At 45.1% G+C, this 26,916-nt stretch overlaps 1 protein-coding gene across 6 annotated transcripts in view; it reads right to left on the bottom strand.

Annotated features, from left to right (window-relative positions):
- Positions 1-26,916, bottom strand: part of FSHR (follicle stimulating hormone receptor) — a 326,011-nt gene that overhangs the window by 53,121 nt on the left and 245,974 nt on the right. For all 6 annotated transcript variants that reach the window (XM_064164314.1, XM_064164315.1, XM_064164316.1 and 3 more), the window contains one exon: positions 2,599-2,670. In XM_064164314.1, coding sequence (XP_064020384.1) covers positions 2,599-2,651 — 53 coding nt within the window. In that variant the 5' untranslated portion in view covers positions 2,652-2,670. The remainder of the gene's footprint in view (positions 1-2,598; positions 2,671-26,916) is intronic.

Genomic DNA, 26,916 nt, shown 5'->3' with positions numbered 1-26,916 from the left:
TACAACAGAGTTAAGATGCTCACAGAGGACTTGTCTCTGATGTAACTTGTATTCAGCCAGATCATCCCCAGTGGATGATTCCACACACCAGCATCCACTGGAGTTTCTGGGTTTTAAAGCTGACCCTGTTTAAGCTTATAGTCACAGTTAGAAATGATATAGTAATGAAAACAATCCTGTATACAGCACTGTTGGACTGTGTGAGACACTGGTCATGACATTTTCAATTGAAAAAGACCTCCAAGATCATTGGGTACAAGCTTCAACCCAACACCACCATGGCCATTAAACCATGTCCCAAAGTGCCATGTCCCCACATTTCTTGAACAGCTGCAGAGCTGGTGACTCCACCACTTCCCTGGGTTCCAGTGCCTGGTCACCCTTCCAGTACATTTTTTTCCCCTAGTAGCTAATCTAAAGCTCCCATGGTGCAACTTGAAGCCATTTCCTCTGTTTCTATCACTTGATACTAAGGAGAAGAGACAAATCCCCACCTCACTACAACCTTCTTTCAGTTAGATCACAGAAACATCCAGGTTGGAAAAGCCCCTCAGGATCACCAAGTCCAACCTATAACCCTGCTCTACAAGATTCACCTTAAACCAGATCACTAAGCACCAATACAAACAACCCTTAAACAGACCCAGGGTCGGTGACTCCACCACCTCCCTGGGCAGTGCAGCTCATTCCAGTGCCTAAATGTAGAGCAATGACCAGTAACACACTCAGGAATTCTGCTTAGCTCTAGGTGAGCATGAATCTGTACTAGCTTGAAGTATCTCATTTGTACACATCAAGCTATCCACAAGTTACTGTAGGGAAGCATCAGGTTATTAATAGCTGTTTTCTTTAAATAGACCAAAATTTGCTTTAATCTTCCTTTCTCTGCAGGATCTTGCAAGAGTAAAAATAAATAAATGAAGCTTTCATACAAAGGCTGTGCTTTTTATATGCAAATCTGTCAGTTGATTACAAACTTTTCTGTCCCTACACCATGATGAATAATTGTGATGAATGTTTTAGGGCTTAGGTCTAGGATTTGTGAGCTATTTCAGGTTGTATCTGTTTGCCATATTGATGCCAGTTGGTCTCATTTACATATTTACCACATTCCTGTTTTCAAGGATCTTTCCCCCCCCCCCCTTCTTTTGCTATAAACTCTCTGCCCCAAATTTCTTCTCCATGGACTAGTAGTACAAAGATATATGTTCAAATTAAGCTCTTTTCCATGGATAATTTAATTATTTAGGTTAATAACAAATCACCACTTAGAGACACCTTATTCTATGTGATCATTGCCTTCACACATATCTGACATATGCTTTCTGAGTAATTAAAGGTAATTGTCAGCTTTCAATGCACTTTGCAACTCACTTCATAGTCCAGAGAGCTCAATGATTTTCCATAAGGACTAGGCTGAACAGAACCCTGTAGGACCAGGGGGAAACAAGTGCCAACAAAACTGTTGCTGTAGAGCTGATCTTATTCCTGGTTGGTGACTCACAGCCACAAAAGGGAAGACTTCCTTTTCCTTTTCTCAAGAAAAATGACCATTTACAGCCAGTGCTTGATGGGCTTATGACAGAATCACAGTGCTGGGGCTTGGAAGGGACCTCATCAAGTTCAACTCCCCTGCCAGAGCAGGATTACCTAGGGCAGGCCACACAGGAATGTGTTCAGGAAGGTTGTGAAAGTTTCCAGAGAAGGCGAATGGCTTACTGGGGTGGATTAGAAGTGATGTGGTTAGTAGGTTTAGAAGTTCTCTTGCCCCTCTATCTTGCCCTGGTGAGGCCATATCTGGAATATTGTGTCCAGTTCTGGGTCCCTCAGTTTGAGAAGGACCTCGGGGAACTGCTTGAAAGAGTCCAGCGCAGAGTGGCAAGGATGCTGAAGGCAGGGGAACATCTCCTGGCTGAGGAGAGGCTGAGGCAGCTGGGGCTCTTTAGCTAGGAGCAGAGGAGCCTGAGCTCCATTCATGTTGATAAAGATGTGAAGGGCAGTGTCAGGAGGACAGAGCCAGGCTCTGCTCAGTGATGTCCAGTGACAGGACAAGGGGCAGCGGGTGCAAGGTAGAGTGCAGGAGGTTCCACCTCAACATGAGGAAAAGCTTTTTCACTGTGAGGGTGGCAGAGTCCTGGAGCAGGCTGCCCAGAGAGGTTGTGGAGTCTCCTTCTCTGGAGACTTCCATTCTGGATGTGTGGCTTGCCCTGGGTGATCCTGCTCTGTCAAGGCAGGTTGGACTGGATGATTTTTTGAGGTCACTTCCACTGATAACATTCTGTGATTTATGGTTCTGCAGAACTCTCAAAATAATCACTTCCCCATGGTCTTCTGCTGTGGCACTGTATTTATTAATGGCAACAACAGTCCATGCTGAGCCTATCCTTTCACTGGAGACTGTCTGCTTGCTGATATAAAAATGCTTTGATGCCAACAATGTTTTGGAACATGATGAAAGAAAAAAAGTTTTAAAAAAATAGTAATCTTTTGTATTTTTAAACAGAGAGGTGAAACTAGATGAAGCTCAGAGATAGGGGATTTCTCTCAGACTGAAATCACAGACTATTGCTTCCCAGTAAATATTGACACTATCCTTACATTTTCTCCAGGTCACCAAGTCCTGCGAAAGCTCCTTCTGGAATGACTCTCATCTTGGTGAGGACAAATCTCCTGAAAAGAGAGGAAATGGGATGATTATTCAGCATTCATCACACAGGACTGAGCCTTGGCAGCACACAAGAGGTCTTTATCTCTGCTACAAGGATGATGTCCAGCCCGAAGGCTTTGGTGTTTAAACACACAGTATCATGAAGGTTGGAAAAGACCTCTAAGATCACCGAGTCCAACCATCAAGCCAATACTACCATGGCTGTTAAACCATGTCCCAAAGTGCCACATCTACACACTTTTCTAACAACTCCAGGAATGGTGACTCCACCATCTCTCTCAGCAGCCTGTTCCAATGCCTGACCACTCTTGCAGCAAACCCCCTTTTCTTCTACTATCCAACCTAACCTCACCCCAGTGCATCTTGAGGCCATTTGCTCTTGTCTTCTTGCTAGTTACTTCTGAGCAGAGTCTGATGCCCGCCTTACTACAGCCTCCTTGGCTGACATAGCTGAAGGCTGTGTGGCCATCCAGTGAGACTTGGACAGATTGAAAGCTGGGCACAGAGGAACTAAATGAGGTTCAAAAAGGACAAGTGCAGAGCTCTGCACCTGGGAAGGAATAATAAACTGCACCAGTACAAGCTGGGAGGTGATCTGTTGGAGAGCAGCCCTGTGGAGAGGGACGTGGGAGTGCTGGTGGATAATAAGTTATCTATGGTGCAGCAATGTGCCATTGTGGCCAAGAAGGCCAATGGGATCCTGGGGTGTATTAAGAAGAGTGTGTCCAGCAGATCAAGGGAGGTTCTCCTTCCCCTCTACTCTGCCCTGGTGAGACCTCCTCTTGAATACTGTGTTCAGTTTTGGGCCCCCCAATTTAAGAGGGTTAGGGATCTGCTGGAGAGGGTCCAGCAGAGAGCTACAAGGATGATTAGGGGACTGGAGCACTGCCTGATGAGGAGAGGCTGAGGGGCCTGGGGCTTTTTAGTCTGGAGAACAGAAGACTGAGAGGGGATTTAATCAATGTTTATAAATATCTGAGGGCTGGGGGTCAGGAGCAGGGGGACAGGCTCTGCTCACCTGCTCCCTGGGATAGGACAAGGAGCAATGGGTGTAAGCTGCAGCACAGGAGGTTCCACCTCAACACAAGGGGGAACTTCTTTACTGAAAGGGTCACAGAGCACTGGAAGAGGTTCCCCAGAGAGGCTGTGGAGTCTCCTTCTCTGGAGCCTTTCAAGGCCTGTCTGGATGCATCCCTCTGTATCTGTGCTAGATTGTGTGGTCCTGCTCTGGCAGGGGAGTTGGACTCCATGATCTCTTTGGGTCCCTTCAAAGCTCTGACACCCTGTGATCCTGTAGTGTTCAATGGCTTCATGGGACTCTAATTGCCTGCCCAGATCAGAAGCAGAGCACAGCATCAGGCCACCTCTGGAGCTTGCTAGGGGGAAAACATCCATCAGTAACTCAATTCCCTTCTTTTGCTTCAACAAGAAACCAGACCCGTTCACCACAGCATTTCTGTGCACTTATAGTGGACAGTTTCGTCTTGACCTCCCTTTCAAGGGATCCTCAAGCACAGGATGAAGCAAACCTGTAGGGCCTGGCTGAGCTGGGTTGCATACACAGGTGGCACATGCACACTCATGCAACATAAAACTTAATGTGCTGCACAGATAATTTGAGTCAGCTACTATCTCCCATCAGTGCAACTTTAATACCCTTTATTGCTTCTCACAGTCTCTCCTCTAATTAGTCCATAATGTGCCACAAAATTGGGAGTTTGGGATACACAACTCTATCTGCAGGCACTAAGACAACATTTTAATCATTTTTTTTTTGTTGTTGAGAGGTCACAAAATGTGTTTTATGGAGGAAAAAAGCCCCCACATTTAAAATATCATATAAAAGTTTTTGTTAACCTGGACTCATCTCCTTTTGTCACAAGAGACAAAAATGAGTACAAAACTTCTGATGGCACAGAGGAAACAAATAGTAGAGGTTTTACTAGTCCTTGGAGGAACAAGGTCTTATCTGGGTAATTGTTTTCTTTCACACATTTAATTATTCAGACACAGTGAGCACAGACAATTGCATGGATTAAGACAACCTGCTCATCATGATACGTGATTCACATGGTGGGCTCCTGACTAGATGCCAGGTCAGGAAAGCAGAGCTGAGTCATGAGAAATCACAGACTCATAGAACCACAGAATCATGGAGTGGTTTAGATTGGAAAGGACCTCAGAGTTAATCTACTCTAATCTCCCTGCCATGGGCAGGGACACTTCTCAACTAGACTTGGCTGCTCAAGGCCTCATCCAACCTGGCCTTGAACACCCACAAAAAGCATCAACAACCTCCCTGGGCAACCTATTTAAAGGTCTCAGCACCCTCATACTAAAGAACTTCTTCCTAAGATACAGTCTAAACCTACCCTCCCTCAACTTCAAACTGTACTCCCTTGCCTTGTCTCTAGACACCTTTATGCAATGTCCCTCTGCAGCCTTCCTGTAGGATCCCTTCAGGTATTGGAAGGCAATTCCAAAGTCCTCCTGGAGTCTTCTTTAGGCTGAACAACCCCAGCTCCCCCAGCCTATCATCACAGCAGAGGTGCTCCAGCCCACAGGTATTTTGTCAGGAGGAAGACTCTACTTTTTGTTTGCTGCTGAGAACAAACAATAATGGCCAACCTTCCAGTTATTAACTACCAGGCAGATAAATGATCAAGATATCAAATAATATTGCTTGTGCTGAGTAGTAAGTGGTAAAAAATGATTTCTTTTTATAGAAAACCCATCCCCTGTGTCAGATATGTGGCTGTCTCCCTCTGATTCCATTTCTTGGCCTGTTTTCACATGGAAATGAATTGTTTTCTGAAGTCTTTTTCTTCCTGATGAGCCTGACTGCCAGACCATCCCTAATTTTTATCACCTTGGAACTGGTTTTGCTTACTGTAAGGTCTGCAGGAGTATAGAAATGGGAACTCAGCCTGGTGTTATCTGCTGTGCAAGCCCTGAAAATTTTAACACAATTCCTCAAAACCAGAGACTTACTTTCTTACCATTTACATAAAGTATTCATGCAGTCCTCATCTATTTTTTATTTCAGCTGATTAGTTTAGAATTTTTATGGGGCATTATCATGTTTTAATCAAAGTCTTGGGTGGGAAAGTATCATTCTGATAGAATACTACTGTGATAAGTTCCTATTTTTCAATTGTAGGACTTTTTAGTAGAATCTAGCTTCCTATTTAGATTCCCAGGTATGGGTTAGTATTTAACTCAAGAAGAGGAGGCTCAGGGGGGTCCTCATTGCTGTCTACAACTACCTGAAGGGAGGTTGTAGCCAGGTGGGTTTTGTCTCTCCTCCCAAGCAACCAGCAAGAGAACAAGGGGACACAGTCTCAAGTTGTGCTGGGGGAAGTCTAGGCTGGATGTTAGGAGGAAGTTGTTGGCAGAGAGAGTGATTGGCATTGGAATGGGCTGCCCAGGGAGGTGGTGGAGTCACTGTCCCTGCAGCTGCTGAAGCAAAGCCTGGCTGAGGCACTTAGTGCCATGGTTTAATTGACTGGCTAGGGCTGGGTGCTAGGTTGGACTGGATGATCTTGGAGGTATCTTCCAACCTGGCTGATTCTATGATTCTATGATCACCTAGCTCTAGAGAGGCCACTGTGATGATAGGCTTGAGCCTGGTTTGAAACATTAAACACTGAAATTTATGGTGTGCTCAATCCTGAAAGATGATGAAGTCCATTTGATACTCCATTATTCTTGTAACTATCATTAATGCAAGTCAGGAAAAGAGCTTCACCACACTGTCACACCAGAATTACAGCATCGAGATCATTATGCAAACGTTAGAAGGACTGAAGAGCTTCTAGAAGGGACCTTACCTGGATTAGACAATTTGTAAAGCCCTGCTGGAAGCATGACCAGTGTAACACAGGCAAAGCTAGACCTGCGCTTTCAGAGTGCAGCTGGGGACAGTGGATCCTTGCAGAACACCCAGCAGGCTTAGAGCTACAAAGCTGAAGCATCAGGAGACTCTTTAACTTTGATCTGCTTTGAAATCTTTCCTGTGCTCTCCTTTGTGGACATGCATGCCTAATTTTGGAGCCCTAAAAAACTGATCCTGAAAAGCCACCTTTTTTTGTTTCTCTTTTCCTCTGTTGCTTGTTTTTGTGGCAATACACTGAAATGAATCCTGTCTCAGCAGGTGCAGAGAACAATGCCATGTTTGACCACAACATGAATTTACAGCCTGGTCCCATAGCAATGACATTATTTCAGAAAGGTAATTACTACAATCAGAGAATCTCAGAGTATCAGAGATTGGAAGGGACCTCCGGAGATCATCTAGCTGCACAGCAATGCATCCAGGGTGGGAGTTGAAAGTCTCCACAGAAAGAGACTCCACAAACTCTCTGGGCAGCCTGCTCCAGGGCTCTGGCACCCACACAGCAGAGAAGTTACTCCTTATGTTGAGCTTGAATCTCCTGTGCTCTACCTTGTATCCATTGTCCCTTCTCCTACTACTGGGCACTGCTGAAATGAGCCTGGCACCTTCATCCTGACACCCGCTCCTCGGATATTTGTAGACATTGATTAGATCCTCTCTCAGCCTTCTCCTCTCAAGACTAAACAGCCCTTAGATCTCTCTGTCTCCATAGGATTTTCCAGTCCCTTAATCATCCTCACATCTCTCCATTAGACTCTCTCCAGCAGATCCCTGTTTCTACTGAACTGAGGAGTCCCAACACTGAACACAGTATTCCAGGTGTGATCTCACGAGAGCAGAGCAGGAGGAAGAGAACTTTGTTGACAGATGAGGCTGCCTACATGAGGAAAGCCACAAGTGCATGGAAGTGAAAACCAAACCTCGAGTTTCTTTGTTGGACAACCTGCTATCCTGCCTTAATAAGAAATCAGAATTCAGGAGCCCTGTGTCCAATACCCTGGAGCAGTGAAAGCAGAATCGAAGTCTAATAGCTGAAAACTTGCATTCCACTTTAAAAAAATTAAGGTTAATTGTTTTTAAATGTCCCTAAGTAGGCCAATAAAGTCAGCCTTAATGGTATAACAAACACTGAAAATTAGAATCAACTACTGGGTGAATTATCAAGTGTGCAATGAATAGGCATCTATTATAAGTAGCCAAATGCTGTACTGTCAATAAATCTCACCAATTAGGCTCCAGGAATCAATCTGTACTTAACTTGACGTACTGGCTGCTCAGTACCAGTGTTTCCTGAGGTACACAGAGGAAGCAATTGAAAAGCCTTCCTTTGGTTTTGCTGACAGCATTATTTTAGGGTCAAAGGAATTAATGCAGCCCACGTTTGTTCAAGCATGTTTCATGTCAAGAGAAACGAGTAAACAAAAGCATCCTTTACAAAACCACGAGTTTGAAGGAGAAATGTAGTCTTTGGTCCTGAAAAATAATGTCAGCACATAAGCACCAGCAAAGAAAGCACTGAGCAGATTAAACAGTGTGTGGTGTGGAATTGGAAATCCAGAGCTGGGTAGAGAAGGTGTGAGAAAGGTCAGGCTGAGGCTTAAGGGGTCCGAAAATCTGTACACACAGCTAGCCCCCAGGAAACATTAAATCTCATCTGCCAGAGCTTTCAGATGGATATCAGAGTGTAAGCACCAGCCTCAAGACACACAGGGCTCCCACGCTGGCACCAGGCTTTGCCAGGGGCAGAGGAAGGCATTATGGTCACTCCACGCAGTCATGGCAGCTGAAGCACAGGCACAGGGGAGGGAAGTCCTGACTTCAGGAGCAGGTCAGATCCCAGCTAGCATTGCTACACAGGGTCATTCCTCTCCAGGTGCAGGACCTGGCACTTGCCTTTGTTGAACTTATGGGGTTACTCTCAGCCCAGCTCTCTAGCCTTTCCAGGTCATGACGCACAACACCACAGTCCAACAGGGCCTCAGCCAGCCCTCTCAGTTTGGTATCATCAGCAAACTTGCTCAGGGTGCACTCTGTCCCTTCATCCAGGTCCTTGATCAATACATAGAACAAGACTGGACCCAGTCCTGACCCCGAGGAGACAACCTCTAACATTTCCAGTCATTAAAAGATCTACCAAACTTTTCCTGGAATAGTCTTCTGCAGCTGAAGTAATTTGGACATGAAGAGCACAAGACATGAAGGAAAAAAAGATGCTGGAGTGTGTCCAGAGATGGGCCACAAGTATGAGCAGAGGGCTGGGGCAGCTCTCCTATGAGGGCTGGCACTGAGCAACAAAGATGCTGAAGGCAGAGGAACATCTGCCTGCTGAGGAAAGGCTGAGGGAGCTGGGGCTCTTTAGCTTAGAACAAGGGAGCCTTAGGGGTGACCTCATTCATGTTTATGAAGATGTGAAGGGCAGCATCAGGAGGACAGAGCCAGGCTCTGCTCAGTGATGTTCAATGACAGGACAAGGGGCAATGGGTGCAAGCTGGAGCAGAGCAGGCTCCATGTAATCATAAGGAAAAAAAAAATCCACTTTGAGGGTGTTGGAGCCCTGGAGCTGGCTGCCCAGAGAGGTTGTGGAGTCTCCTCCTCTGATGACACTCAAAATCCACCTGGATGCATTCCTATGTGACCTACTCCAGGTGCTCCTGCTCTAGCAGGGATGTTGGACTGCATGATCTTTAGAGATCGCTTTCACTCCTGAAGTTCTCTGATTCTGTGAACTTAGACTAGCTAAAAAAAAAATGCTGCTCCATAAAGCATGGCTGAATGTAGGTCTTTCAAAACACCCTTTAAGACTCATTTCTCAGATCTACTTAAGTCACACACAGTTAATCAGAAAATGTGTGCATTGTGAAATTATCTTCACCGGCTCATGTAAATTGCAAATCCATGCTGTTAGAGTGAACTTTATCAAGCAGACACTATAAACTTTATAACTTAAAGGACCAAAGGAAAATAAAGATAAAAAGCCAAAAAGATTTGGTGACCATGATGCTAAATCACCAAATTCACTTCCAAAGAAATAATTGTGAAGGGATTTTGAGGAACATTTTACTTTAATCTCTGAGTTAATAGACTGATGCTATCACCTTCTAAGCCTCTGCAGCAATGTGCATTTTGTACAACAAAGATTGACAGTGAAATTCAATTTACTCTCTAATTTATTTTGTTTTTTATTGGTTGGTTGTTTTTTGCTTCTTGCTTTGGAGACGTGCTGAAGGTTCCAGCACAAGCAACAGATGAGTATTAGCTTTACATCAGGAGAAGACACAGTGATTCCCTTACCTATTTAATGTGCTCTTGATTAAATGCAGAAATCCACAAAAATCCTGCCCTCTGTGTTTTTATTGGTTTTGTTTGGTTAGTCAATGCAACAGTGAATCACAGAACCAATCACTTTGGAAAGACCTCCAAGATCATCCAGTCCAACCTAGCACTCAGCCCTGTCCAATCAACTGCACCATGGCACTAAGTGCCTCAGCCAGCCCTGTCTTGAACACCTCCAGGGACAGCGACTCCACCACCTCCCTGGGCAGCCCATTCCAATGCCAATCACTCTCTCTGCCAACAACTTCCTCCTAACACCCAGCCTAGACCTCCTGCAGCACAACTTGAGACTGTGTCTCCTTGTTCTGTTGCTGGTTGCCTGGCAGAAGATATCACCCCACCTGGCTACATCCTCCCTTCAGGTAGTTATAGACAGCAATGAGGTCACCCCTGAGCCTCCTCTTCTGCAGGCTGCACACCCCCAGCTCCCTCAGTCTCTCCTCACAGGGCTGTGCTCCAGGCCTCTCACCAGCTTTGTCACCCTTCTCTGCACACATTCCAGTATCTCAACATCTCTCTTGTATTGAGGACCCCAGAACTGGATACAGTACTCAAGATGTGGCCTGACCAGTGTGGAGTACAGGGGAAGAACAAGGACTATTTGCTTTTTCATATTCTAAGACGAGACAAATAGATACTGCAGACTGTGTCCCAGATGGTGTAAATCATTCAAGCTGTGTCATTTTGGCCCAAAATCTTTGTCCTAATTCTCTGTGGAATGAATCATGAGATTCCTTTCAGCTAAATGAGATTTAATTTAAATTTATGAAGAACATTTGTAAGCTCTGAGCTCATTGGAATGGGTTCACATAGCTATATGACTTCACTATGACCAGGATCTTGTTCTAGTAGGTATCTCACTAGGGAGGGCATACACAGATATGCATGAACATGGAAGGATTTTTCCTCATCAGCTCCCCAGGTGGAAGATCTCTGTAATCTATTAATTATTTCATAGCTGCTAATAGAGCTATGCTTTCCCCATCCTAACAGCAAGTCCAAAACTCATAAATCAGATAGTAAATCATCAAGCTTCAAAACTCATCAAGCTAAACACAGAAGGACTGGGTTTATTTGCTCTCTGGAATTAATCTCTTTAGAGTGCATTCATATCATGTTACACAGTTATTTGCAGCACCCAAGAGGTTTAAACACAAAGAAAGCTTTATATTAGATGCATCAATTCCAGAAGGTGCTGAGGTTGGGACTTTATAATAAAAGTGAAAGGATGACAAAGAATGGCACTGTCAGTGACAAAACACTGCTCTCACCATCCCATCAGCTCATCTTTGCAGAGAGCTGCACAGAATCATAGAATAGAACCACAGAATCAACCAGGTCGGAAGAGACCTCCAAGATCATCCAGTCCAACCTATCACCCAGCCCTATCCAATCAACATCATCATCATGAGGGAGAACCAAAGCCAAGCAGAATGCTTTTCCATTAGTGAGTATCTGCCTGTAACCACAGACTCAGTTCTAAAAGAGGACCTTGATGGCACAGGTAAGCTTGAATCATGGAGGAAAAGCTTTGCAATGAACATGTTTTTTAACAGAGAGCCACACACATAGAACTTGACCTCAATGCCTTGCCTGCCTTTGCTTGAAGCACCTAATCACTGCCTTCACTTAAGGTGCTTAAATCAGCTGCTTGTAGAACCACAGAACTGTTGAGAATGGAAGAGACCTTTGAGATCACAGAACCACAGAATATAGTTCGTCAGAAGAGACCCTCAAGATCATTCAGTCCAGCTTTTGATGTAGCACTGCAAGGTCAACACTAAACCATGTCGCTAAGCACCAGACCCCCACCTCCAGGGATGGTGACTCTACTGCTGCCCCAAGCAGACCATTCCAATGTCTGAGAACACCTTCAGTGAAGAAGTATTTCATAATGTCCAGCTCAAACCTCCTCAGGCACAGCTTGGAACAATTTCCTCTAGTCCTGTTGCTTGCCACCAAGGAAGAGTTAGACAATATACATTTGAAGGGAGAAGACAGAAACCTAAGATCTCCTCCTGCAATGTGCCCTTGTGGCCAAGAGGGCTAATGGTAGCCCAGAGTGCATTAAGAAAACTGTGTCCAGAGGTTCTCTTCTCCTTCAGCTCTGCTCTAGTGAGACCACATTTGGAATACTGTGTCCAGTTTTGGGCTCCCCAGTTCAAGGGAGATAGGGATCTATCTGCTGGAGAGAGTTCAACAGAGAGCTGCAGGGATGACTGGGGGACTTGAAAACTCTGCTGTGAAGAAAGACTGAGAGACCTGGGGCTGGTTAGTCTGGAGAAGAGAAGGCTGAAAGGGGATCTTATTAAAGTCTCTTTTCATTGGTGCCCAGTGATAGGACAAGGGATAATGGGTACAAGGTGGAACATGGGAGGTTCCACCTCTACATGAGTAGCAACTTCTTTGGTGTGAGAGTGCTGGAGTTCTGCAGCAGGCTGTCCAGAGAGGTTGTGTAGCCTCCACCTCTAGAGACTTTAAAAACCTGCCTGGATATGTTTCTGTGTGACCTACCCCAGGTGATCCTGCTCTGGGAGGGGAGTTGGACATGATGGTCTTTGGTGATCCAACCCCTAACATTCTATGATTCTGTAATTCCTGAGTTTCAGGCTAGGAGTGAGTTAATATTCTTTGTGGCATCTTATACAGTTCTGGGGTTTAGATTTTGACCAAACCCATACTGATAGCACAAATCTCCAAGCTTTTGCTGAACAGTGTTTGTACAGCATCAAGGCCACCTTGGTGTTTCTCTCTTTGCCCCCTGCAGTGAACAGTCCAGAGGGTGGGCTAAAGGCTGGAGGGGACACAATCTGGCAGGTGCCCCTAACTACCCATGGAGCTATGCTGAACTATATAATGTCATGATCAGCAGCACAAGCGAAAAGCCATTCTTCTGACAGAAAAATGCAAGGGAAATCTGGGAGGGTGCACGCCCTCCTTTCAGGTATGCACCTTGGCAGTATCTTCTACTCTGGGAGCGGTGTAAGGAGCAACTCTGAGAAAGAAGAGATTTTGATTTGTGCACTGCTGAAGAAAGCAGTGCACAGACAAAGCAAACACAATTAGAACGGTGATGATCGAGTTATTAGTGATGCCCATCTGCTTTGCAGGTCTGAATCTAAATGGCAATATGTGCAGCAGCTCATGAAAAATCACTCCATCTTTACCAGTGGCCTCTCTCAAAAATCAATTTCCTTTCTTTCTTTTTTTTTTTGGTATTATTTTTTTCTGTATTGGATTAAAAGGATAATGAATAGTGCTGGTAGCATTCCTGTTCTACAGTTGCTCAGCTAATAATGCCACCCAGCCACAAAGAGATGAAGGGAAGAGTTTTAAGATCACACAGCTGATGTCCCGGTGCCATTTCACTTGTGGTGTGCCCATAATACCATAACAGAGATAACAAAACGCCTGCTTCTCCAGCAGAGCTGTGACGCTCGTTGGCACAGGCGCACAGCAAAGTCGGTGTGGGATTTGTTTTTCCCCCAGGACCTCGCTTAGGTCAGCTAATAAGTCGCACACAGAGCCCCGCAGCAGCTAACCGCTGATAAGGAGCGATAAGAAAGGACAAAAAATTGTTGAGGGGAGAAAAAAAAACAAACCAAACACCAAAAAAACCAACCCAAAACATCTAAAGAAGGCTGTAAAGTGGTCAAGCAAGATGCTTGCAAAGCTCCCTCTCCCTCCCCCCGCCTTACTTTTCCAACACCGTGGTGTGTTTAGTCTCAGCACCGATAGCCTTTTCGTTTCTGGACAAAGCATACATTGTCCTCAGTAAGACTGCACATTCCCCTCCCCGCCACCCCCTGCTGCAGATAGCTTCTTTCCGAGGTCACATGTACAGGCAGTTAAAAATAAAGTTCCAAGATGCTTTTAAATGCCTCTGCTTGAATAGGCTGGGATGGATCTAGAGAGGAGGGATTAAAAAAAACCCCACCAAACCCCAAGATGTAAGGGAAGGGAAACCACAGCTATGTCTGAAAGCAGCTACAAACTAATTAACAGATTACAGAGGTCTTCCACCTAGGCAGCTGAAAAGGAAAAACAAAAGAAACAAAAGCCAAACCAGAACAAATATTGGAAAAATCACAATGAGAAAAAGAGAGGCAAGACCAGGACGTTCGCTTGATTTGAAATGCTCAGTGGTCACTTAGTGCAGTTGCTTCACTGTACTTAGGCTGGATGCTTCTCTCGCTCTGAGATAAAGATGGAGAGGCAAAGAATCATGGAATTGTCAAGGTCAGAAGGGACCTTAAGGATCATCCGGCTCCAACCCTCCTGCCATGGGCAGAGACACATCACACTACATTAGGTTGCTCAGAGCCATATCCAGGCTGGCCTTTAGAATTTGCAGGGATGAGGCTTCTACCTGGGCAACCTGTTCAAGTGTCTCATACCTTCATGGTGAAGAACTTCTTCCTATCATCCAATCTGAATCTACCCACCTCTACTTTTGCTCCATTCTCTCTAGTCCTATCACTGCCCAAACATCCTAAAATATCCCTCACCACTTTTCTCATAAGCCCCCTGGAAGGTCACAATAAGGTCTTCTCAGAGCCTCCCCCTTTCCAAGCACAAGAGCTGTTCCTCACCAGGTTGCTCCAGAGTTGTAGATTCAGACCAGTTGTCTCTGTGTGTCTCTGCCTTAACTCATTTTGCAAAGGGTTTGATAAATGATTTTGTTGAAGATTTAGGTGTAAGTAGCAGTAACACACAAGATATGTTATAAACACAAATAATATCTGCCCTGAGTAGAATTAGCTGAAAAGCACCCTCTGACAAAAAGGGGTTGGTCCCTTCAATGGATATGAGTGGCTGCAAGCCACAGCATCACAGATTGTTAGGAGGTAGAAGGGACCTCAATAGATCATCGAGTCCAACCCCTCCTGCCAGAGCAGGACCTTAGAATCTAGTGCAGGTCACCAGGAACACATTCAGATAGGTCTTGAAAGTCTGTCTCCAGAGGAGGAGACTCCACAATCTCTCTGGGCAGCCTGTTCCAGGGCTCTGTGACCCTTACAGTAAAGAAGATTTTCCTCATGTTGAGGAGGAACTTCCTGTACTGTAGTTTACATTCATTACTCCTTGTCCTATCACAGGGCACAACTGAGAAGAGTTTGTCTCCTCCTTCTTGACCCCCAGCCCTCAGATATTTACAAACATTGATTAGATTCTCTAAGTCTTCTCTCCACCAGACCAAAAAGCCCCAGGTCCCTCAGCCTCTTCTCACAGGGCAGTGCTCCAGCCTCTTCATCATCTTCATAGCCCTCTGTCAGACTCTTTTGAGTAGATCCCTGTCCCTCCTGAACTGGGGAGCCCAAAACTGAAGTGAAAGGACAAAGTTTATGTCCTATTTACAGGAGATAAAGCAGACCACAAGGCAATGCCATCCTGGCAAGGAAGGATCTCCTCCTTTCTTTAAGCTTGTCTGGAGCTTGAGAGAAGGAAAGCAAAGCTGGAGCTCTGCATTCCTTCACATCCAGAGAAGGAAAGCTTGCCAGTGAGCGCAAATTGCAACAGAACAAGTCCTCTTTAGCCCTGTGAACACAATCACAGTTATCATGTTCACGTCTGGGAAGAGTTTAACTGCTCAGAATAAGTTACCCACAAAAAAAGAGGCCAGCAATAAGCTTGAAAGCACAGTTCAAATTGCTTCTAATAATGTCAGAAGCATGCTGTGAAAAGTGCTTTGTGCAGGATAAATAACACAAAGGAATGAAGTTATCCTGTCTTGGTTAGAGAGAGCCAGAAAATAGAGATTGCTTTATTTTTACAAATAGCTATACTTTTAATAGTATCTGATTATCCTGTGAGACACTGGCCCTGCTTTTAGGAGAGCACATCCTCCTTCCTCACAGCTCACTCATATGGGCTTTTGAGATGTGTCCAGCTTGTAAAAAATGTGAGACTTCCTCAAAGTCCGACCTCGATATCTGCAACCATCTCTGTCTGTGGCGAGGTCCCATCAAAGATCCATTCTCTGCACACTCCCTCCGTGTTGCATGTATTTATATTCCTATCTCTGCATACTTCCCTAACAAAAGGAGCACTGTACAAGCACAGGGCATTTTCTGCTTGCAGAGTGAGCTTTTTACTTCTTGTTCTTTCCCATGGGCAACTTGTCAAGGAAAACAGGGTTGCGGAAGATGTCCACAGTCTAACTAGATGGGGAGACTGTTAGCTGTTTTCTTCCCCTCTTTTGATTCAGAGGAAGAACAGCCACCCTGCTCTCACTCTTCAACTCTTTTCCTGTCCCAAGAATGTGTCGAGAAAGAGCTTATTCTGCAGCAGGGAGAAAACAGTGGTTGAAAGAACTGGGGCTGTTCAGCTTGGAGAAGAGAAGGCTCCATGAAGACCTTAGAGCTGTATTTCAGTATCTGAAGGGGACCTACAGGAAGGCTGGGGAAGGACTGCTTAGAAGGGTCTGCAGTGATAGGATGAGGGGCAGTGGTTTTCAAGTGGAGCAGGGGAGATTTACGTTGGAAGTCAGGAGGAAGCTGTGCACAATGAGAGTGATGAAATACAGGAATAGGTTGCTCAGGGGGGTGGTTGAGGCTCCATCCCTGGAGACATTCAAGCCTTGATGTGGCCCTGTTCAGACTGATCTAGTTGAAGGTGTCCCTGCTGAGTGTGAGTGGGTTGGGGAGGATGACCTCTCAGAGTTCCTTCCAACCTACTGCAATCTCTGCATCTGTCTGCTCATTGGCTGAGATTGTAGCAGAAAGATATGTAGTGATTCTGCCTATGCTGGCAGGCCCTCCACACAGCATGCTGCCTCTATTGATCAAGACAAATTGTTCAGGGACCAAATTCCTTCAGTTCTGGGTTAGACACCTTAGTGAATGTGAAAGAGAAAGCTTTTCTGCAAATATCTTGCTGATCCATTGTTAAGTACAACAAAAGCTTCCTACTATTGTGTATTTAACTTGATAAAATCATTGGAAAAAAGCCAATGATGATCCTGGAGGTCTTTTCCAACCTGGGGGGGGGGGAAAAAAACAACAAACAAAAAACCCCAACCCGCTCTCCCCCCAAAACACCTGTCTGATGATCACAGTATCACAGTATCATCAGGGTTGGAAGAGACCTCACAGATCATCAAGTCCAACCCTTCACCACAGAGCTCAAGGCTAGACCATGGCACCAAGTGCCACGTCCAATCCTGCCTTGAACAGCCCCAGGGACGGCGACTCCACCACCTCCCCGGGCAGCCCATTCCAGTGTCCAATGACTCTCTCAGGGAAGAACTTTCTCCTCACCTCCAGCCTAAATCTCCCCTGGCACAGCCTGAGGCTGTGTCCTCTCGTTCTGGCGCTGGCCACCTGAGAGAAGAGAGCAACCTCCTCCTGACCATAACCACCCCTCAGGTAGTTGTAGACAGCAATAAGGTCACCCCTGAGCCTCCTCTTCTCCAGGCTAACCAATCCCAGCTCCCTCAGCCTCTCCTCATAGGGCTGTGCTCAAGGCCTCTCACCAGCCTCGTCGCCCTTCTCTGGACACGCTCAAGCATCTCAATGTCCCTTTTAAACTGGGGGGCCCAGAATTGAACACAATACTCAAGGTGTGGTCTAACCAGTGCAGAGTACAGGGGCAGAATGACCTCCCTGCTCCTGCTGACCACACCATTCCTGATGCAGGCCAGGATGATGAAAGACTGAGAGACCTGGTGCTGTTCAGTTTGGAAAAGAGAAGACTGAAAGGGGATCAGATTAAGGGTGGGTGTCAAGAGGAAGGACACAGTCTCTTCACTAGTGCCCTGTGATAGGATGAGGGGCAAGGGACACAAACTGGAACACAGGAAATTCCTCCTCAACATACGGAGAAAATTTACTGTCAGGCTGACAGAGCCCTGGAGCAGGCTGCCCAGAGGGGTTGTGGAGTCTCCTCTGGAAACTTTCCAGACTTGCCTGGATGCATTCCTGTGTGACCTGCCTTGGGTATCACTTCCAACCCTTACCATTCTATGACCCTGTGATCAGCCTCCTTGTGTGTAAGAGAGCTCACAGTCCTTGCACTGCAGTGCACTTTGCACGCTCTATTCAAGCATGCAAAGATTCCCACTTAGTGCTATTGCTCAGCACACTGCCCCACTGGTGCTCTTCCTAGCCACACGGTTTCCACAGCAAGAATTATTTTTCAGCTTATCCTTTAGTGATTGCTGGGGGAAACATTCACAGAGATATGAATTGCCAGTGGATGGACTCTTTTCAATTTCATCTTGCACTCTCTTGAGTGCATCTCCTCTTCTTCACAGTCTTTCCCTGTTATTGAGACTTCTTCCCCCTAGACAGCTCCAATTTGATAGACAGGGAACAACAATGCAAGGAATCCTTATTACTTCTTGCACTAAAAATAAAGTCAGATAACTATGCTTTCCTATGATTTTAGCAAGAACTAGCTTGCCACTGCAAATGCTGACTGTATCTGTTGACCTTTCACTAGCCATCAATTTACTTTCATATGTTAATGTTCTGTTCCTGAATAAATCCAACACAGCAGCTAGTGTACCAATACCCTTAAAAGTACTAACTGTACTACTTTCTTTAAGATTGCCAGGTCTCTTCCCAGTAGCATAAAGGACAAGCCTTGCACTGGTGTCAAACATGGACTTTTAATGCATTTGAAAGTGAGTCTTACTGCTTCAGAAAGATGCCAGTGTGACCACACTGACAACTGAAACAGCAGCTTACCTTAAGATGTGCTTAGTGCTTTCACCTTCCGAGGGCTGCTCAAACACAAAACCCCTATGGAGCACTTAAAAATAACAAACATACGTGGTCCTCTCAAAAAGGGTAATAAAACAGTGAAACAGAGATGGGAGAAACTTGACCTGCTGATGGCACAGCTGATGGTTCTGAAAGATCTCTAAGAAAGAGAAAATATATCCTTTGCAATATCTAACCTTGCTAGATGAAATGTAGACTTCTGCCCCCTTCCTACTCATCCTGCCATCAACTTTGAAGTGGCTGTGTCATCAGCTCTAAATGACTGATCACAGAATCACAGAATGGTAGGGGTTACACAGGGCCTTGAAAGATCATCCACTCCAAGCCCCATGCCAGAGCAAGATCACCTGGAGTAGGTCACACAGGAACATATCCAGGTCAGTTTTGCAAGTCTCCAGAGAAGGAGACTTCACATCCTCTCTGGGCAGCCTATTCCAGGGCTCTGTCACCTTCACAGTGAAAAAGTTCTTCCTTCTGTTCATATGGAACCTCCTCTGCTCCAGCTCACACTCACTGGTCATTAGACAATGCTGAGAAGAGCCTGGCTCCATCCCTTTGACACTCAGCCTTCACATCTTTATGAACCCCTCAGTTTCCTCTTCTCCAAGCTATAGAAACCCAGCTCCCTGGGCATTCCCTCACAAGAGAGATGGTCCACTGATAGACATCTTTTGGCATAAAATTGGATAAAATCTGAATGGATAAAACAAGGATAGATGGGACAATCATCTAAGTGAATGGAGCCCATGAATGGCATCTAGCAGGAGTAGGGAGGTGACTGTCCCCTTGTGCTTGGCTTTAGTGAGGCCACACCTTGAGTGCTGTGTTCAGTTTTGGCCACCACAATACAAGAGAGATGTCGAGGTGCTGCTGACTGAGCCTTGCCCAGAGGCTCAGATCCAGCTTGGTGCTAAGAAGTGTCTGGCTTCTTAGGGCTTTATTTTTTTATCTGCTTTTAATAGAAGGGGCTTTATCTGATTACCCTAAGTCTGAATAAAGGCACTAATTTAGAGAACCATCCTCCTGGCATTTAGACATACCTGTGGTTCCCATGAAGAAGTAGGGAAAGGATTTACTCTGCTGACCCTTAATTCAGGAACATGGCAAATTCCATTCACACCAGTATGGCAAGATGACTGTGTTTAAGGAAATGCTCTGATTTCCCTCCTAGCATAAAAAACACTACTGTGCTTTGATATATGACAACAGAGAACAATACACAGTGGTCCACCTCAGCAAAAGCTGCAGGAATATGAGCTAGGTAAACTTCCCTGAGCTGCTTTCATGTATCAAAAAAAGGAATCTAGACCCTCCCTGCTCTCACTGGAGGTGCAAAATTAAATCTCCTTTTTTTTTTTTTTGTTTTCCCTCAGAAAGAAACAGAAGAAAAAAAAAAAGTACTGATGAAACAGAGAAGAGAACTCTGCTTGAAATCAGAGTGAAAATAAATCAGCAGTGAATGGATTAGTTTCAGATCAGACTGCCTGGAGCAGCCTGATCTGGAACAGCTGAGCACTCAGGGCTTGTGTTTTTTAAATTAGTTTTTAATAAATAGAATCAATAGCTCAAATTATGAAGAAGAACAAAAGCAGAGATCAAATCAATCAACTCTATAGCTTATCAGTATATGCCAGAGGGCGTCTTCTTGTCTGAGTGAGATAAGGTGGCACAAGGATCCACTTTGCAGCTTTTCAGTATCTCTCCTAGAACAGCTGGACACAGTCTGAAAACTCTCCTGGTTATCCAAACACAAACACAGCCTCCTTTTCTTTTCCCTTTCCCAGAAGGAAATGAATTCTTTATCCTGAAGATAGATGCAGGAATTAAGAGCGAGAATAGATCTAAATCGACAATCAAACACCCAGTATCCTGCATTCTACGTGGGATTTAATGTTGGGGTGAAGAAATTGGTGGTCAAACGACTGGAAAAGTGTCTTTCCACATGCTAGGTTAGGAAAGGGTGCTGGAGAACGTTCAGGAGCTCTCTCCACCCTGAACAGTTAGCCAAGGATTATCTGCTGGAGGGAAGCGTGGGGGGACAGTGTTAACTGCAAACAGGTTTTTGGCAATGGGAGTGGGCACTTGCACACAGGCACTTTGTTTTCCTGTCTGTGTTTTGGTTTTGGGGCTTATTTCTTTTTTTACCCTAAAGGGACATTGCTGTAGTGTCTCACTTTAGAGCTGGCTCTGCTCACACAGTGCTGGGTCACTGTGGAGGAGAGCAGGAGTATGCCAACAGCTGTCCCTGCTCTGCATGAGTTACCTTTGGCTGGGCACTCAGGTACTCATAGTGAGATGGCCTCTGGCAGTGTAAGGGTACAGCATACAGACATTCCTGCTGGACAACAACACACACAGGCAGGGGAAAATGGAGAATGCTGGCTGCCTCCTTCCTCTGGGTAATAGGAGGATGACCCTACTTTAGGTAAGCTGGTTTCAATTAAGAGTAGTCCCTTCCCTCAGTAATGAAACCCAGGAATATTGCAGCTCCAAAGACCTTTTCAGTTCTCAGCTGGACTCTAGGTGATCTGCCCTGGGCCTGCATGTGGAGGGCTTGTGCTCACGACCTGGACATCACATTGGTTTGAGAGAAGAGAAGATTTAGTTTGGGTTTTAGGAACAAGTTCTACACCATGAGGGTGGTGCAACACTGGAGCAGGTTGCCCAGAGAAGTAGTTGAGGCCCCATCCATGGAGATATTCAAGCTCAGGCTTGACAAGGCGCTGAGCAACTTGATCTAGTGGAGCGTTTTCTTTCTGACTGCGAGGGTGTTGGACTAGATGAGCTTTGGAGGTCCCTTCCAACCCAAACCATTCTGGGATTCTATGATTTCTATCAATGTGAGCTCCCTTTTCCTGGCAGAGGTTTTATCCCGACCTCTCCAAGCATCAACTCTCAAGCACAAATGCTGCCCAGGGAGCTAAAACACTTAAAAGATCTTCTCCCCCCACCCCCTTCCAATATAACTTTTGTACTAAGATGAAGCCAAATACAAACTACCAGCCCTGAATTTCTTCCATCAAATACAACACAGCTGAAAGGCTTTGGCACACCTCTAAAGATGTGAGAGCAACGCGCAGGGCTGATAACCTCTGCTAACTCTCATTCATCCTCAGGTTTAAAAAGCTGCCATTTGTTACGTGGGCTTTGTGCCCACATATATCTCATATGAGTCCTTTCCATTGTTGTTGCTGAATTATAGATAAACAGCAAAGGGTGAGCAATAATCTAAGAGAATATATGACAAATGCAGTGCTGAAAGTCATTCCCATGCTCTAGTGATGAGCGCAGTTCAAAGCCTATCTGGTGTAGCCTTCCAGCTTGCTAATAAATATTCAGAGACTTTTTAATCCTCAAGGGCACAGTATCGAATACCTGCCAGAAAAGTCACTGTAGATCCATAAGAGGGTTTTATTACAATTCAATTGGAAGTAGATTTTGTAATGTTTTATAGCCAGCAGTGCCTTTGCCAGAAGACATAGAACGTTCTTGGCCAAACTAGGTGGTGGTTATCCAACAAAACAAACCAAATGGCAATTATGATTCAATTGTAGTCTGAGTTATTTTCTATTCAGTGAGGAAGAATTGATTTTCCCAGCAGTGTCACTTGCACTGTAATGATTATTGCATGTAAGACAACTTAAGAAAATAATGGACAACCAGATTAGATAGGCTGCAGATCACTGGCTTATCTTGACTGCTCACCTTGAGGAGAGAGTTAGGGAAACATAATATACAGTACTGGATGTCAGGGTGCTTGGAACCTCTGCTCTCCTCCCACTTCTTGGATACTTCACATTAAAATTTCAAAACAGAAACAAACATTTCCAGCAGGGATAAAGTGGGAAGCAGCACATCCTGCCAGTCTAGGGATGTTTGCTTAATTAAAACCAGTGATAATTTGCTGTGACAGAAGACAATTAAAGGAGTATAAACTGCATAAGAACTTGGCTTTGTCTAAAGCTTGCCTTTTAAGTACATGGCTACTTGTGAGTCATATGAGAGAAATCTTACCAAGGCTCCTTGGCTGTTTTTAGCTGACAGTGTAGTCCTGATGGCCAAGTGCTAAAGCAAGGCAGTGAAAGACTGGGCCTAATATTGTGGCAAAATCTGATGGAAATCAACAGGAATTCTTGCACTTAGCAGGTCTAAGGAGGTTCTGCTCCCCCTCTCCTCTGCCCAGGTGAAACCACACCTGGAATATTGTGTCCAGTTTTGGGCTCCCCAATTCAAGAGAGACAGGGACCCATTGGAGGGTGTCCAATGAAGAGCTACAAGGCTGATGAAGGCATGGGAGCATCTCTCTTATGAAGAAAGACTGAGAGACCTGGGCTGTTTAGCCTGGAGAAGAAAAGGCTGAAATGGGATCTTACTAATGTCCATAAATCTCTGAGGGGTGGGTGTCAACGTGAAGGTGCCAGGCTCTTTTCAGTGGTGTCCTTTGACAGGACAAGGAGCAATGCACACAAGCTGGAGCACAGGAGGTTCCACCTCAGTATGAGGAGAAAGTTCTTTACGGTGAGGGTGACAGAGATGTGGAGCAGGCTGCTCAGAGATGTTAAGGTGTCTTTCCTGGAGACTTTCAAAACCCACCTGGATGCATTCCTGTGTGGCCTGCCCTAGGTGACCCTGTTTTGGTGGGGGTGGGGTTTGGACTTGATGATCTCTAAAGGTGCCCTCCAACCTCCAACATCCTATGATTCTCCTGCATAGCCATTTTATTGGATGCATAAGGCTGAATAATGGGAACAGAGGTAAACCATCAGTGACGCAATGCTAATCCCTTTATGCAGAGATGGAATAATCCTGACCTGATTTTGCAACCCAAAAAATGAGCTGGCCCCACATTATTCTCTGGCGACATCCACAATCAGCCAATGTACTGCACATTGAGTGCTGCACATCTTATCTGGCTGATAGAATTCGCTGCAAGAGGCTTGCTTAACCTTGTTTGGTTTTGCTTTAGGGCCAGCAAAAGTGACAGTCAGCATCACCAATGAAGCTGAAATGCCATTGTAAAGGTTTGCTTCTACCCTTCCAGAGTTGTTAAGATTTCCCTCAGATTGATTTCTAAGGCCTGCACCATTGCTTTACATTACTTTAACTGCAGCTGCCTTGCAGTTTTTATCTATATATACACATATGTATGTATATATCTCTATCTAGCTATCTATCCATCTTTATATATCTATATATCTTTCCCCCCACCTTGTTTTGCATGGTAAAAGGTCTATTAAAGAGAGATCACAGAATGTTAGAGGCTGGAGGGGACCTCCAGAGATCATTCAGTCCAACCTTCCTGACAAAAGCAGGATCCCCTAAGATAGTCTGCACAGGAATGCATCCAGGAGGGTTTCAAAAGCCTCCAGAGGAGACTCCACAACCTCTCTGGGCAGCCTGCTCCAGTGCTCTGGCATCCTCGCTGTAAAGAAGTTTCTCCTCATGTTGAGGTGAAACCTTCTATGTTCAAGTTTGATAACCATTGTTCCTTGTCTTATTACTGCTCACCACCAAGAAAAGATGGGCCCCATCCACTTAACACTTGCCCCTCAGATTTTATAGACATTGATCAGAACTCCTCTCAGTCTTCTCAGGACTCAACAGTCCAAGATGTCTCAGTCTCTCCCCATAAGGAGGATGCTCAAGTCCCTGAACCATCCTTGTGGATCTCCATTGGACTGTCTCCAGCAGGTTCCTGTCTCTCTTGAACTGGGGAGCCCAAATTTGACACAGTATTTCAGGTGTGGTCTGACCTGGGCAGAGTAGAGGAGAAGAACCTCTCTAGACCTGGGGGACCCCAGGATGCCATCGGCTCTCTTGGCTGCAAGGGTACATTGCTGTCCCATGGAGAACTTGCTGTCTGCTAGGACTCCAAGGTCCTTCTCCATGGAGCTGCTTTCCAGCAGGGCAGTCCCTGACTTGGGCTTGGAAAAAAAGATGAGAGAATGCTTAGATTTTGTAGCTGATGACTTGAAGAAAATGTGCCACTGGCTTAGAACCTCTTGATCTGCTGGGTTTGATGTAGTGCTGCTTTATTTCAGCCTTTTTGATTATTTCATCTCACTAGCTAAGCCGCCTTCCTTTGTTTCCCCCTTGTTTCTAGTGTAACATCATTATCCATTCTTGCAAATGCTTAGTACAAAGAATAGGCATGACAGTGGTCATTCTCTCTCTGACTTTCTCAGATGAAAGCATGATTTTGGCAATGGGAAAATGAATGTTTGCTCTCAGTTTGGCAGTTGTAAAGGATGTTTATTATCTAGGGATCTTTTTTATAAGACTGCAGAGTTGAAATTATTATTTTATACTGCTTTTGGCAAAAGTCGCAGTTTTGTCACCAAAGCAACATTTAAGGTCCATATACTGAGTTACAGAAGAGCAAATAGCATGCAGTGGAAGCATAGAAAGTCAGACCCAACATATTGTCTGCCTTTGTGTATGCTTTTTGATTCTCCTATCTCCTTCATTCAAGGGCAATCCTCTGAAATACGCAGATGCCTCAGGTGATTATCCCTTTATCTGCTAGAACTAGCCTCTGACACTGCATTGCTATTTCAGCATCAAGATAACAAGGAATGATGAATGATTAGTTTGATACTGTTGGTTTTTCATCCTGGAAAATATTTCCAACAGCACCTCTTCAACAAGAGGGAAGAATCTTAGGATGACCACACAAACCAAGCATAGCATGTGAATGTGTTGTTAGGCAGGCTGGCAGAAGTAGTATAGTCATTGATTCAGCAGGGATCCTACATGAAGAGGTTGGAGAGGGACTTTTCATAGGGTTGCCTAGTGAGAGAACTGGTTTGAAGCTGAGGAAGAGTAGTTTAGGCTGAATCTTAGGAAGAAGTTCTTCAGTATGAGGGTGATGAGACTATAGAATAGGTTGCTCAAAGTGGTTATGGATGCCTCCTCCCTGGAGGTCTTCAAGGCCAGGTTGGATGAGGCCTTGAGCAGGTGAGCAAAGCTGAGAGGTGTCCCTGCCCATGTCTGTTACAACTTAAGCTGTTCTGTGATTGGGTTCTGTCACAGCAGCTGCTGAGATACAGATAATGGAAAAGGACTTTCTAACTGGGAAGTTTCAATGCCATGGAAAATCTTACACTGAAGCTATACTTTACTATGATGGTGAAATTTAGACCTCCATAGAGTCTAGATGTCCCTTCTTCAAGGCATTTTAAGAAGATCAATTGATCACGTATTGAAGAGGAAGGCATCTGGGACTTGTGGACTTCTAGGATTGAGAGATCCTGAATCAGCTGAGTTCAAACTAACAAAACCCTGGGTGTTTCTGTGCCACACAGGCTGAAGCCCAAAGCTTCTGTTCACAAAAGTAGGATAGTAGCAAAAAACGTTTTACAGAAACATATAAAATCCTTTCTATGATGAGCACTGTAAAGACACACTCTAGCTGGCAAGTCAGGCATTGCTACTGAAAGTGCAGCCTCTCATCCTGTCAAAGCCGGGGTTAACAAGCTTTCTCTGGAATGCTGAGTATCTGCAAGGAGACGCAAGCAGCAACTTCTGAAGCATTCCCTGCCTCATTCCCTATTTTAGCTGATAACCACCACTACATGCACTCAGCCTGGAGGACATCAAACAGATGGAATCTACACCTAGAACCAAGGCCACCTTTTGGCAGCCTGAAGTGGAGGGGGAGGTTGTCTTTCAAAGCCTTGAATCAAAAAAAACCCACTAATGTCCCTGTTCTTTAGTGCTGCTGGAGAGCTTCTTTCAGAGAGCATTTATTTACTCTTCTCAGAGGTAATTAGTGATAGAACAAGAGGGAATGGCCTCAAGCTGTGAGTGGGTAGGTTTAAGCTGGACGTCAGGAAAAAAAAATTCCCAGCAAGAGTGGTCAGGCATTGGAAGGAGGTGGTTGAGTCACCAACTCTGGATGTGTTAGAAGGTCATTTGGATGTGGTTCTTAGGGATATGGTTTAGGGTGAACCTTATAGAGTAGAAGTATCAGTTGAGCTGAATGATCATGAGAGTCTTTTCCAACCTGAATGATTCTGTGATTCTGACAAGTAAACTAAACATCAAAGGCACAGTATCACAGTATCATCAAGGTTGGAAGAGACCTCATAGATCATCAAGTCCAACCCTTTACCACAGAGCTCAAGGCCAGACCATGGCACCAAGTGCCACGTCCAATCCTGCCTTGAACAGCTCCAGGGACGGCGACTCCACCACCTCCCTGGGCAGCCCATTCCAGTGTCCAATGACTCTCTCAGTGAAGAACTTTCTCCTCACCTCAAGCCTAAATTTCCCCTGACGTAGCTTGAGGCTGC

The sequence above is a fragment of the Pogoniulus pusillus genome, chromosome 25 (genome assembly GCF_015220805.1).
Source record: "Pogoniulus pusillus isolate bPogPus1 chromosome 25, bPogPus1.pri, whole genome shotgun sequence".
Classification (NCBI taxonomy): Eukaryota; Metazoa; Chordata; class Aves; order Piciformes; family Lybiidae; genus Pogoniulus; species Pogoniulus pusillus.
The sequence above is the reverse complement of the archived record's forward strand: the minus strand, read 5'-3'. Positions and strand labels throughout refer to the sequence as shown.